The sequence below is a fragment of the Ranitomeya imitator genome, chromosome 2 (genome assembly GCF_032444005.1).
Source record: "Ranitomeya imitator isolate aRanImi1 chromosome 2, aRanImi1.pri, whole genome shotgun sequence".
Taxonomy (NCBI): domain Eukaryota; kingdom Metazoa; phylum Chordata; class Amphibia; order Anura; family Dendrobatidae; genus Ranitomeya; species Ranitomeya imitator.
This window is the reverse complement of record NC_091283.1, coordinates 366,393,999-366,409,064: the sequence shown is the minus strand read 5'-3', so window position 1 is coordinate 366,409,064 and position 15,066 is coordinate 366,393,999. Positions and strand designations below refer to the sequence as shown.

The 15,066-nt window shown below is 42.4% G+C and overlaps 1 protein-coding gene across 1 annotated transcript in view; it reads left to right on the top strand.

The window, feature by feature from the left end:
• Positions 1-11,510, top strand: part of LOC138663882 (oocyte zinc finger protein XlCOF22-like) — a 54,302-nt gene extending 42,792 nt beyond the window's left edge. The window contains exon 7 of the mRNA XM_069750250.1: positions 9,934-11,510. Coding sequence (XP_069606351.1) covers positions 9,934-11,174 — 1,241 coding nt within the window. The 3' untranslated portion in view covers positions 11,175-11,510. The remainder of the gene's footprint in view (positions 1-9,933) is intronic.
• The last annotated feature ends 3,556 nt before the right edge of the window (positions 11,511-15,066 follow it).

Genomic DNA, 15,066 nt, shown 5'->3' with positions numbered 1-15,066 from the left:
CTCTGCTGTAAGTCTTAGAGTCCCTTACAACCTCGGTGTTCTGGCTACCGGTTATCTGCGCTAATTCGCAGCTGTCCTCCCCTGATATCACTCTCTGCAAGATGACTCCGAGCCAATTGCTGGGAATCATCCTGTATAAAAGACTCCCTCTCCCTTAGGGAGTCGACAAGCAATGAGGTCTACCAGTGCGATTGTGAAGTTCCCTGGTCTCGGTGCGGCCAGTCCCTGAACGTTGTCCCATGGTCCTGGAGAAGCCAGTCCTGATCCCAAAGTGTTCTGGTCCCAGTGAGGGCATGCCTGAACATTATTTCCCGGTCAATGTGCAGCCAATTGCTGATCCAGTATCCTTGACCGGTGTGTTTGAACATAGCCCTAGCCCTAATCAGTGTCAGGGAACCTCACCCCTGACGTCAGCAGCTGCAGTACTGGGATCTCCTCAGGAGTGGTACCTGGTGGCTACCTGCAGCCCAGTCTGTCTCCACCATCAGGGGCTCCAATAAACACCTGGTAGCCGTTTAGCTACGCCCCTTCCTGGGCAGGCTCACCCCTGTGGCACAGTGGGTCCATAAATCCACATGCCCCACCGTTGGGTATAACAGGAACTAATTATGCCTATAATTCTGCAAATAAGGAAAGAAATCTGAATCCTCTCATCCTACTTGTATAACAAGTCCCTCTATTAATATCTGTAACAGTAATTATTTCCTTTTTTATCCAAAGTTCAGCGCTGTAAGAAATAAGGGAGAAAAGTATTATCCCACAGTGGGAACATGGAGGTCGGGCAGCCCACCCACATGAGCTTTTGTAAATTCATTACAAAATGGTGTTAGAAAAAAAAGACAGTAATATATAAAGAGATGTTATTTTACCTTCAAGAGCCTAAAATATATTTTCTCTACTAGCTGAAGAGCCCGGCGTAGCCTGGGCATAGTAAATATCTGTGGTTAGTTATAGCACGTCACTTCTCTTATTTTCCCATCACGCCTTTCATTTTCCCAATCACATCTTTAATTTTCCCCCTCACATCTCTCATTTTCTCCCTCACATCTCTCATTTTCTCCCTCACTCCTCTCATTCCCCCCTAACACTTGTCATTTCGACCTCACATCTGTCATTTTCCGATCACTCCACTATTTTCCCTCACTCTTCTCATTTTGCACTCACACCTTTTCATTTTCACCTCACACCTCTCATTTTCACCTCAGTATATACATGTTTGTCATCTCCCTTATATATAGTATACACCTGTTTGTCATCTCCTGTATATATATATATACCTGTATGTCATCTCCCCTGTATATAGTATATACCTGCTGTGTGTCATCTCCCCTGTATATAGTATATACCTGTATGTCATCTCCTCCTATATATAGTATATACATGTAAGCCATCTCCTCCTATATATAGTATATACCTGTATGTCATCTCCTTCTATATATAGTATATACCTGTATGTCATCTCCTCCTGTATATAGTATATACCTGTGTGACATCTCCCCTGTATATAGTATATATCTGTGTGTCATCTTCTATATATAGCATATACCTGTATGTCATCTCCTCCTGTATATAGTATATACCTGTATGTCATCTCCTCCTGTATATAGTATGTACCTGTATGTCATCTCCTCCTCTATATAATATATACCTGTGTCATCTCTCCTGTATATAGTATATATCTGTGTGTCATCTCCCCTGTATATAGTATATACCTGTGTGATCTCCTGTGTTAGACCTCGTTCACACGTTATTTGCTCAGTATTTTTACCTCAGTATTTGTAAGATTAATTGGCAGCCTGATCCCCAGCCAACAGGAAGCCCTCCCCCCTGGCAGTATATATTAGCTCACACATACACATAATAGACAGGTCATGTGACTGACAGCTGCCGTATTTCCTATATGGTACATTTGTTGCTCTTGTAGTTTGTCTGCTTATTAATCAGATTTTTATTTTTGAAGGCTAATACCCGACTTGTGTGTGTTTTAGGGCGAGTTTCGTTTGTCAAGTTGTGTGTGTTGAGTTGTGTGTGGCGACATGCATGTAGCGACTTTTGTGAGATGAGTTTTGTGTGGCAACATGCGTGTAGCAACTTTTTGTGTGTCAAGTTGCATGTGACAGGTTAGGGTAGCAAGTTGTGTGCAGCAAGTTTTGCGCATGGAGAGTTTTGCGCGTGGTGAGTTTTATGTCTGGTGCCTTTTGAGTATGTGCAAGTTTTGTGTGAGGCAACTTTTGCATGTGTTGCAAATTTTGTGCATGTGGCAATTTTTCCGCGTGTGCAAGTTTTGCGTGTGGCGAGTTTTCCATGAGGTGAGTTTTGCACTTGTGGCGCGTTTTGCGTGAGCCTAGTTTTTGCATGTGGCGAGTTTTGCGCGTGGTGAGTTTTGAGCGGCGACTTTTGTGTTTCGACTTTTATGTGGCGAGGTTGGTGTATGTGTGGTGAAATGTGTGCTGAGGGTGGTATATGTGTTAAAGCACGTGGTAGTGTGTGGCGCATTTTGTGTGTGTGTTCATATCCCCATGTGTGGTGAGTATCTCATGTCGGGGCCCCACCTTAGCAACTGTACGGTATATACTCTTTGGCGCCATCGCTCTCATTCTTTAAGTCCCCCTTGTTCACATCTGGCAGCTGTCAATTTGCCTCCTACACTTTTCCTTTCACTTTTCCCCATTATGTAGATAGGGGCAAAATTGTTTGGTGAATTGGAAAGCGCGGAGTTAAAATTTCACCTCACAACATAGCCTATGACGCTCTCAGGGTCCAGACGTGTGACTGTGCAAAATTTTGTGGCTGTAGCTGCGACGCCTCCAACACTTTTCATTTCACTTTTTCCCCATTATGTAGATAGGGGAAAAATGGTTTGGTGAAATGGAAAGCGCGGGGTTAAAATTTCACCTCACAACGTAGCCTATGACGCTCTCAGGGTCCAGACGTCTGACTGTGCATAATTTTGTTACTGTAGCTGCGACGCCTCCAACACTTTTCCTTTCACTTTTTTCCCCATTATGTAGATAGGGGCAAAAATTGTTTGGTGAATTGGAAAGCGCGGGGTTAAAATTTCACCTCACAACGTAGCCTATGACGCTCTCAGGGTCCAGACGTGTGACTGTGAATAATTTTGTTACTGTAGCTGCGACGCCTGTTGTGAATTCTGTGGCAGAGCTCCCTCCTGTGGTCACAAGTGGTACTTCGGCTGATTCTCTCTGGGAGCTTCCGTTTGTGGAGGAAAGTGGTACTGCGGCTTCTGAGTTTCCTCCCTCAGGTGATCTGGTGAGGTCGTTAGGTGCTTCTCTACTTAACTCCACCTAATGCTTTGATCCATGCTTCCTATCAATGTTCCAGTGTTGGACTTGTTTTTCCCTGGATCATTCCTGTGGCCTGCTGCTCTGCATAGCTAAGTTCTTCTTTGCTATTTGTTTGCTATTTTTTCTGTCCAGCTTGTCTATTTGTTTTGCTGGAAGCTCTGGGACGCAAAGGGTGTACCTCCGTGCCGTTAGTTCGGTACGGAGGATCTTTTTGCCCCCTTTGCGTGGTTTTCTTTAGGGTTTTGTGTAAAACGCAAAGTTATCTTTCCTATCCTCGCTCTGTTAAGAAAGTCGGGCCTCACTTTGCTGAATCTATTTCATCCCTACGTTTGTCTTTTCATCTTAACTCACAGTCATTATATGTGGGGGCTGCCTTTTCCTTTGGGGTATTTCTCTGAGGCAAGGTAGGCTTATTTTCTATCTTCAGGCTAGTTAGTTTCTCAGGCTGTGCCGAGTTGCATAGGCAGAGTTAGGCGCAATCCACGGCTGCCTCTAGTGTTGTTTGGAGAGGATTAGGGATTGCGGTCTGCAGAGTTCCCACGTCTCAGAGCTCGTTCTATTATTTTGGGTTATTGTCAGATCACTGTATGTGCTCTGACCGCTATGTCCATTGTGATACTGAATTGCCTATCACAACAGTACAGGAAGCCAAAAGTGCTAATGATTCTCAATAGAGGGAAAAAAGAAGTTCTGAGACCTTTTTTTTTTCTTTGCACTGTGTTTTGCCTTTTTTTTCCCCTAGACATTTGGGTGGTTCAGGACACAGGTGTAGCAATGGATATTAAAGGTCTGTCTTCATGTGTGGATCAGCTCACAGCAAGAGTTGAAAATATTCAAGATTTTGTGGTTCAGAATTCTTTGTTAGAACCGAGAATTCCTATTCCAGATTTGTTTTTTGGAGATAGAACTAAATTTCTGAGTTTCAAAAATAATTGTAAATTATTTCTGGCTTTGAAACCTCGCTCCTCTGGTGACCCAGTTCAACAGGTTAGGATCGTCATTTCTTTTTTGGGTGGCGACCCTCAGGACTGGGCATTTTTTTTGCGTCAGGAGATCCTGCATTAGGTAATATTGATGCGTTTTTCCTGGCGCTTGGATTGCTGTACGATGAGCCTAATTCAGTGGATCAGGCGGAAAACAATTTGCTGGCTCTTTGTCAGGCTCAGGATGAGATAGAGGTATATTGTCAGAAATTTAGAAAGTGGTCCGTTCTCACTCAATGGAATGAATCTGCGCTGGCAGCTATATTCAGAAAGGGTCTCTCTGAAGCCCTTAAGGATGTCATGGTGGGATTTCCTATGCCTGCTGGTTTGAATGAGTCTATGTCTTTGGCCATTCAGATCGGTCGACGCTTGCGTGAGCGTAAATCTGTGCACCATTTGGCGGTATTACCTGAGATTAAACCTAAGTCTATGCAGTGCGATAGGACTATGACCAGAGTTGAACGGCAAGAACACAGACGTCTGAATGGGCTGTGTTTCTACTGTGGTGATTCCACTCATGCTATCTCTGATTGTCCTATGCGCACTAAGCGGTTCGCTAGGTCTGCCACCATTGGTACGGTACAGTCAAAATTTCTTCTGTCCGTTACCTTGATCTGCTCTTTGTCATCGTACTCTGTCATGGCGTTTGTGGATTCAGGCGCTGCCCTGAATTTGATGGACTTGGAATATGCTAAGCGTTGTGGGTTTTTCTTGGAGCCCTTGCAGTGTCCTATTCCATTGAGAGGAATTGATGCTACGCCTTTGGCCAAGAATAAGCCTCAATACTGGACCCAGCTGACCATGTGCATGGCTCCTGCACATCAGGAGGTTATTCGCTTTCTGGTGTTGCATAATCTGCATGATGTGGTTGTGTTGGGGTTGCCATGGCTACAAGCCCATAATCCAGTATTGGATTGGAAATCCATGTCGGTGTCCAGCTGGGGTTGTCAGGGGGTACATGGTGATGTTCCATTTCTGTCAATTTCGTCATCCACCCCTTCTGAGGTTCCAGAGTTCTTGTCTGATTCCTGGGATGTATTTGATGAGCCCAAGTCCGATGCCCTACCTCCGCATAGGGATTGTGATTGTGCTATCAATTTGATTCCTGGTAGTAAATTCCCAAAAGGTCGACTGTTTAATTTATCCGTGCCTGAGCACACCGCTATGCGCAGTTATGTGAAGGAATCAGTGGAGAAGGGGCATATTCGCCCGTCATCGTCGCCATTAGGAGCAGGGTTCTTTTTTGTAGCCAAGAAGGATGGTTCGCTGAGACCTTGTATAGATTACCGCCTTCTTAATAAGATCACTGTTAAATTTCAGTACCCCTTGCCATTGTTATCTGATTTGTTTGCTCGGATTAAGGGGGCTAGTTGGTTCACCAAGATAGATCTTCGTGGTGCGTATAATCTGGTGCGAATCAGGCGAGGCGATGAATGGAAAACTGCATTTAATACGCCCGAGGGTCATTTTGAGTATCTAGTGATGCCATTCGGACTTGCCAATGCTCCATCAGTGTTTCAGTTCTTTATGCATGACATCTTCCGAGAGTACCTGGATAAATTCCTGATTGTGTACTTGGATGACATTTTGATCTTCTCGGATGATTGGGAGTCTCATGTGAAGCAGGTCAGAATGGTTTTTCAGGTCCTGCGTGCTAATTCTTTGTTTGTGAAGGGATCAAAGTGTCTCTCTGGTGTGCAGAAGGTTTCATTTTTGGGGTTCATCTTTTCCCCTTCTACTATCGAGATGGATCCTGTTAAGGTCCAAGCCATCCATGATTGGACTCAGCCGACATCTCTGAAAAGTCTGCAAAAGTTCCTGGGCTTTGCTAATTTTTATCGTCGCTTCATCTGCAATTTTTCTAGTATTGCCAAACCATTGACCGATTTGACCAAGAAGGGTGCTGATTTGGTCAATTGGTCTTCTGCTGCTGTGGAAGCTTTTCAAGAGTTGAAGCGTCGTTTTTCTTCTGCCCCTGTGTTGTGTCAACCAGATGTTTCTCTTCCGTTCCAGGTCGAGGTTGATGCTTCTGAGATTGGAGCAGGGGCTGTTTTGTCGCAGAGAGGTTCTGATTGCTCAGTGATGAAACCATGCGCTTTTTTTTCCAGGAAGTTTTCGCCTGCTGAGCGAAATTATGATGTGGGCAACCGAGAGTTGCTGGCCATGATGTGGGCATTCGAGGAGTGGCGTCATTGGCTTGAAGGAGCTAAGCATCGCGTGGTGGTATTGACTGATCATAAGAACTTGACTTATCTAGAGTCTGCTAAGCGTTTGAATCCTAGACAGGCTCGTTGGTCGCTGTTTTTTGCCCGTTTTGACTTTGTGATTTCGTACCTTCTGGGCTCTAAAAATGTGAAGGCGGATGCTCTGTCTAGGAGTTTTGTGCCCGACTCTCCGGGTTTATCTGAGCCGGCGGGTATCCTCAAGGAAGGAGTAATTGTGTCTGCCGTCTCCCCTGATTTGCGGCGGGTGCTGCAAAAATTTCAGGCTAATAAACCTGATCGTTGTCCAGCGGAGAAACTGTTTGTCCCTGATAGGTGGACGAATAAAGTTATCTCTGAGGTTCATTGTTCGGTGTTGGCTGGTCATCCTGGAATCTTTGGTACCAGAGAGTTAATGGCTAGATCCTTTTGGTGGCCATCTCTGTCGCGGGATGTGCGTACTTTTGTGCAGTCCTGTGGGATTTGTGCTCGGGCTAAGCCCTGCTGTTCTCGTGCCAGTGGGTTGCTTTTGCCCTTGCCGGTCCCGAAGAGACCTTGGACACATATCTCTATGGATTTTATTTCAGATCTTCCCGTTTCTCAAAAGATGTCAGTCATTTGGGTGGTCTGTGATCGCTTTTCTAAGATGGTCCATCTGGTACCCTTGTCTAAATTGCCTTCCTCCTCTGATTTGGTGCCATTGTTCTTCCAGCATGTGGTTCGTTTGCATGGCATTCCAGAGAATATCGTTTCTGACAGAGGTTCCCAGTTTGTTTCGAGGTTTTGGCGAGCCTTTTGTGGTAGGATGGGCATTGACTTGTCTTTTTCCTCGGCTTTCCATCCTCAGACTAATGGCCAGACCGAACGATCCAATCAGACCTTGGAAACCTATCTGAGATGCTTTGTTTCTGCCGATCAGGATGACTGGGTGTCCTTTTTGCCTTTGGCTGAGTTCGCCCTTAATAATCGGGCCAGCTCGGCTACCTTGGTTTCGCCATTTTTCTGCAATTCTGGGTTCCATCCTCGTTTCTCTTCAGGACAGGTTGAGTCTTCGGACTGTCCTGGTGTGGATACTGTGGTGGACAGGTTGCAGCAGATTTGGACTCATGTAGTGGACAATTTGACCTTGTCCCAGGAGAAGGCTCAACGTTTCGCTAATCGCAGACGCCGTGTGGGTCCCCGACTTCGTGTTGGGGATCTGGTTTGGTTATCTTCTCGTCATATTCCTATGAAGGTTTCCTCTCCTAAGTTTAAACCTCGTTTCATTGGTCCGAAAAGGATTTCTGAGGTTCTTAATCCTGTGTCTTTTCGTCTGACCCTCCCAGATTCTTTTTCCATACATAACGTATTCCATAGGTCATTGTTGCGGAGATACGTGGCACCTATGGTTCCATCTGTTGACCCTCCTGCCCCGGTTTTGGTGGAGGGGGAATTGGAGTATATTGTGGAGAAGATTTTGGATTCTCGTGTTTCAAGACGGAAACTCCAGTATCTGGTTAAATGGAAGGGTTATGCTCTGGAAGATAATTCCTGGGTTTTTGCCTCTGATGTCCATGCTCCCGATCTTGTTCGTGCCTTTCATGTGGCTCATCCTGGTTGGCCTGGGGGCTCTGGTGAGGGTTCGGTGACCCCTCCTCAAGGGGGGGGTACTATTGTGAATTCTGTGGCAGAGCTCCCTCCTGTGGTCACAAGTGGTACTTCGGCTGATTCTCTCTGGGAGCTTCCGTTTGTGGAGGAAAGTGGTACTGCGGCTTCTGAGTTTCCTCCCTCAGGTGATCTGGTGAGGTCGTTAGGTGCTTCTCTACTTAACTCCACCTAATGCTTTGATCCATGCTTCCTGTCAATGTTCCAGTGTTGGACTTGTTTTTCCCTGGATCATTCCTGTGGCCTGCTGCTCTGCATAGCTAAGTTCTTCTTTGCTATTTGTTTGCTATTTTTTCTGTCCAGCTTGTCTATTTGTTTTGCTGGAAGCTCTGGGACGCAAAGGGTGTACCTCCGTGCCGTTAGTTCGATACGGAGGGTCTTTTTGCCCCCTTTGCGTGGTTTTCTTTAGGGTTTTGTGTAGACCGCAAAGTTATCTTTCCTATCCTCGCTCTGTTAAGAAAGTCGGGCCTCACTTTGCTGAATCTATTTCATCCCTACGTTTGTCTTTTCATCTTAACTCACAGTCATTATATGTGGGGGGCTGCCTTTTCCTTTGGGGTATTTCTCTGAGGCAAGGTAGGCTTATTTTCTATCTTCAGGCTAGTTAGTTTCTCAGGCTGTGCCGAGTTGCATAGGCAGAGTTAGGCGCAATCCACGGCTGCCTCTAGTGTTGTTTGGAGAGGATTAGGGATTGCGGTCTGCAGAGTTCCCACGTCTCAGAGCTCGTTCTATTATTTTGGGTTATTGTCAGATCACTGTATGTGCTCTGACCGCTATGTCCATTGTGATACTGAATTGCCTATCACAACAGACGCCTCCAACACTTTTCCTTTCACTTTTTTCCCCATTATGTAGATAGTGGCAAAATTGTTTGGTGAATTGGAAAGCGCGGGGTTAAAATTTCACCTCACAACGTAGCCTATGACGCTCTCAGGGTCCAGACGTGTGACTGTGCAAAATTTTGTTGCTGGAGCTGCGACGCTTCCAACACTTTTTCTTTCACTTTTTTCCCCATTATGTAGATAGGGGCAAAATTGTTTGGTGAATTGGAACGCGCGGGGTTAAAATTTCGCCTCACAACATAGCCTATGACGCTCTCGGGGTCCAGACGTGTGACTGTGCAAAATTTTTTGGCTGTAGCTGCGACAGTGCAGATGCCAATCCCGGACATACACACACACACACACACACACACACACACACATTCAGCTTTATATAGTAGATTAAGAATTCTACAAATGTCCATTATGTTAGAACTTGTACTGGAGCCATCTATGGTTGAGGCCAGAAAATAATAAATGTTCATTATGAGAACAGTAAATGAAGCTAACCCCTTAAGGACCAGAGTTTTTCTCTTTTTTGCACTTTTGTTTATTCCTTGTCTTCTTCCAAGAGCCATAACTGTTTTTTTATCTGTCAACATTGACTTCTCAGTGCTTGTTTTTTTGTGGGACAAGTTGTAGTTTTGAATGAAATCATTTTGTTTACCAGAGAATATAATGAAAAATGGAAATAAAATACTAATTGGGACGAAATTGAGAAAAAATGCAATTTTGTTATTTTTTTGTTTAAGTGATGAAAAAAAATCTGAATTTTTTTGGTGATGTATTATTCCAGGATCTTACAGACAGAACAAACAAACTGAGTCGAATATCATGCTCTACTTGTTCATGCACAGAGGTCTAATGTTTTATCGTCAACTGGTTTTGTCTACATCACTTTTTATGTATATTTTAGAAATGTTATAAAAATATATTTTTAACATTTTTTTTATTTTAAAATAATCTTTATTCTTCGCAGATGACTGTACCAGGAGATCACAGGGACAAGTGACATCTGCAATTTCTAAATCAGATGACCTTGCGATCACACAAGATATAATTGAAATTTATGCCATTACTCCAGATATTCCATCATCCATTCACAGCAAAGATCTATCATCTGATCCTTTTCAACTGGTCCTGCCTTCTGATTCATCACAAACTATTAAGAAAAATAAAATTCCCAAAAGAGACATTAAAAATCAAACTTTTCTTACACCAAAGAATCCATTATCAACTGCAGAAAGTAGAAAATATTTTTCCCTCAAAAAGTCTTGTGTTACTTATAAAAAAAATCATATAAAGGACAAAAGATTTTCTTGTGCAGTGTGTGGGAAATATTTTAACCACAAATCAGAGTTTGTTAGACATGAAAGAATTCACACAGGGGAGAAGCCATATTCATGTCCAGAATGTGGGAAATGCTTTACAGATAAATCAAATTTTGTTAAACATCATAGAACTCACACAAGGGAGAAACCTTTTTCATGTGCACAATGTGGGAAATGTTTTCACCAGAAATCAGATGTAGTTGTCCATCAGAGAACTCACACAGGTGAGAAACCTTTTTCTTGCGCAGAATGTGGGAAATGTTTTCAACAGAAATCAGGTTTGGTTGTCCATCAAAGAACTCACACAGGGGAGAAACCTTTCTCATGTGCAGAATGTGGGAAATGTTTTGCAGATACATCAACATTTGTTAAACACCAGAGAACTCATACAGGGGAAAGACCTTTTTCATGTGTGGAATGTGGGAAGTGTTTTACAAGGAAATCACGCCTTGTTATTCACCAGAAAACTCACACAGGGGAGAAACCTTTTTTATGTTCAGAATGTGGGAAATGTTTTAATCAGAAATCAAGTTTAGTTGTCCATCAGAGAACTCACACAGGGGAGAAACCTTTTTCATGCTCAGAATGTGGGAAATATTTTACAGATAGATCAGGTCTTCTTAGACACCAGATACTTCACACAGGGAAGAAGCCATATTCCTGTTTAGAATGTGGAAAATGTTTTGCAGATAAATCATATCTTGTTAAACACCAGATGCTTCACACAGGGAAGAAGCCATATTCATGTTTAGAATGTGAGAAATGTTTTGCAGAGAAATCAAATCTTGTTAAACACCAGAGAACTCATACAGGGGAGAAACCATATATTTATACAAACACTGCAAGACAACACAAGAGAGACAATTTGTTTCAACAAATAAGTGAATGACAAAGGAAAAGCAACTTAGTACTTACATTACAATTAAAGTGTATGAAGTTTCTAATAGACATCTCTTATATAAAAACCAATATAACATTACATATTTAATATTGTTATATATTTATATATTCACTATATGGACAAGAGTATTGAAAACACCCCCTCTCCCCTCACCCATGCAAAAAACAACAACATTTCTTCCTCTTTTCTTTTTTTGTAACACCCTATCTACCCATCTGTAATCTGCCATTCATTATGGTTTCTTTAAATCCACAATCTACATGTCTGAACAAATGTCTTTCGTTTGTGTATATTACAGTAATAAACATGTTCCAGTTGCAATTATTTACATCTGATTCATTTCTTCTTTGTAAAAACATCTGATGGGATCTATTTTTTAAAGTATAGTAGGTTTTTACCACCATCATTAGGAACTGATTCTCTTTTCTATACTCCCAATACTCATACAGTGGTGTGACAAATTGTTTGCCCCCTTCCTATTCTTTTGCATATTTGTCACACTTAAATGTTTCATATCACCAAACAAATTTAAATATTAGACTAAGATAACACAAGTGAACACAAAATGTTTTAAAGTGACAGTCTTTATTATAAAGGGAAAAAGAATTCCAAACCTAAAAGGCCCTACATGAAAAATGCCCCCCTAAACCTAATAACAACTGGTTTGGAAACCTTTAGTAGCAACAACTGCAATCAAGCGTTTGCGATAACTGGTGATGAGACTTTTACAACATTCGTAAGGAAATTTGGTCCACTCATCTTTGCGGAATTGTAGTAATTCGGCCATATTGGAGAGTTTCCTAGCATGAACCTCCTTTTTTAGGTCATTCCACAGCATCTAAATTGGATTAAGTCAGAACTTTGACTAGGCCACTCGAATGTCTTAATTTTTTTTTCTTAAGCCATTCAGATGTGGACTTGGTGTGTTTTGATCATTGCCCTGCTGCATAACCCAAGTGAGCTTCAGCTTGACTCACAAACAGATGGCCATACATTCTCCTTCAGGATTTTTTGTTAGACAACAGAATTCATGGTTCCATTTACCGCAGCAAGTCTTCCAGGTCCTGAAGCAGCACAACAACCCCAGACCATCAAACTACCACCAACATATTTTACTGTTGGTATGATGATACTTTTCTGAAATGCTGTGTTACTTCTACGCCAGATAGATAATGGGACATACACCTTCCAAAAAGTTAACCTTTTGTCCAGATGCTTTCTGGCAAAACTGAGATCAATCTTTATGTTCTTATTGCTCAGCGGTGGTTTTTGTCTTGGAACTCTGCCATGCAGGCCATTTTTGCCCACTCTATTTATTGTGGTGAAGTCATGAAAACTGACCTTAACTGAAGCAAGTGTGGCTTGTAGTTCTTTGGAAGTTGTTGTGGGGTCTTTTGTGGCCTCTTAAATAGGGTGTGGCTGCGCTCTTGAGGTAGTTTTGGCTAGCCGGCCACTGGGAAGGTTCATCACTGTTCCATGTTTTCGCGATTTGTGGATAATGGATCTTACTGTGGTTCACTGGAGTCCCAAAGCTTTAGAAATGACTTTATAACTTTTTTCCAGAAAGATAACTCTCAATTACTTTGTTTATCATTTGCTCCAGATTTTTTTTTTTAGAATGCAGCATGATGTCTAGCTTTTGAAGAAATTTTGGCCTACTTCACTTTGTCAGGCAGGTCCTATTTGAGTGATTTCTTGATTCAGAACAGGTGTGGCAGGAATCAGGCCTGGGTGTGGTTAGGGAAATTGAACTCCGCTTCCTGAAGATGCGATTAACCCCAGTTAATATGTTTTAAGAAGGGAAGGTTGCGCAATCACTTTTTCACACAGGGGTAGGTTTTGATTTTTTTTTCCCTCAATAATAAAGACCTTCATTTGGAAACTGCATTTTGTGTTTACTTGTTTTATCTTTGGCTAATATTTAAATTTATTTGGTGATCTGAAACATTTTAGGGTGACAAACGTGCAAAAGAATAAAAATCAGGAAGGGGGCAAACACTGTTTCACACAACTGTATTATTCGGTTTAATAGGATTTGATTTTAACCCCTTTCTGCCAGCTGATGGGATAGTACGTCAGCTGGCAGACTCACCCGCTTTAAGGCGGGCTCCGGGGGTGAGCCCACCTCAAAGCCGCAACATGTCAGCTGTTATCAACAGCTGACATGTGGCCGCAATGTGCGCGAGCGGAATTGTGATCCGCCCGCGCCCATTAACTAGTTAAATGCTGCTGTCAAACTCTGACAGCGGCATTTAAAAAGCGCCGCGGCTGCGCGGCTGGAAGCTCTCGCACTGCTGACCCCCATCACATGATTGGGGGTCAGCAGTGCATTGCCATAACAACCTGAGGTCTCCTTGAGACCTCTATGGTTGTTGATGGCAGATTGCTTCGAGCACCACCCTGTGGTCGGCGCTCAAAGCAATTCTGCATTTCTGCTACATAGAGGTGATCTGTGCTTCACCTCTATGTAGCAGAGGCGATTGCGTTGTGCATGCTTCTAGCCTCCTATGGAGGCTATTGAAGCATGCCAAAAAAAAATGTGTTTAAGAATATGAAAAAAAAATAAAAGTTCAAATCGCCCCCCTTTCGCCCCAATCAAAATAAAATAATAAAAAAAACCACACCTACACATATTTGGTATCACCGCGTTCAGAATCGCCCGATCTATCAATTAAATAAAGGATTAACATGATCGCCAAACGGCGTAGTGAGAAAAAAAATCAAAACGCCAAAATTACATTTTTTGGTCGCCGCGACATAGCATTAAAATGCAATAATGAGCAATCAAAAGATCGTATCTGCACAAATGTGTTATCATTAAAAACGTCAGCTCGGCATGCAAAAAATAAGCCTTCACCCAACCCCAGATCACGAAAAATGGAGACGCTACAGATATCGGAAATTGGCGCAGTTTTTTTTTTTTTTAGCAAAGTTTGGAATTTTTTTTCACCACTTTGGTGTCTATGAACTCGTAATAAACTGGAGAATCATAATGGCTGGTCAGTTTTAGCATTTAGTGAACCTAGCAAAAAAGCCAAACAAAAAAACAAGTGTGGGATTGCACTTTTTTTGCAATTTCATCGCACTTGGAATTTTTTTCCTGTTTTCTGTTTCATGACATGGTAAAATCAATGGTATCATTCAAGAGTATAACTCATCCCGCAAAAAATAAGCCCTCATATGGCCATATTGACAGAAAAATAAAAAAGTTATGGCTCTGGAAAGAAGGGGAGCGAAAAAAGCTCCGGGGTTAAAGGCTTCCTCTCAGTAACTTGACCACCCACTTTCTAGCATAACAATAACATACAATGGGATAATCTGACACTTAGGACACTCAGGGTCCCTTTTATTATTCATCGTTTACAGTACCTCTTGTGTTACATGAATATTATCTACAATGAACAATTACAAAGCTCTATCCATTTTTTTATTTTTTTTGTGAAAATAGGTCTTAGACCTCGATTCATTAATGTGAACCTGTCACCAGGATTGTGCACATTCACCTACAGACAGTGTCAGGTTGGCCCGTATACTGATTACAATGATACCTTGGTTGATGAAATACGTCTTGTGATTGTTGTGTCATATTTATTTGCAGTTTTGAGTTAATGATATGCTTGTGCTTCGGGGCAGGCCACTGAGGGATCAGTGACCTGTCAGCAGTCTTCATTATGAATAGCTAATCAAGCATCACATGAAGACCCGCCCTGAAGCACAAACATATCATTAACTCAAAACTGCAAATTATTGTTTATTAATTATTATAGCGCCATTTATTCCATGGTGCTTTACATGTGAGGAGGGGTATACATAGTAAAAACAAGTACAATAATCTTAAACGATACAAGTCACGACTGGTACAGTAGGAGAGAGGATCCTG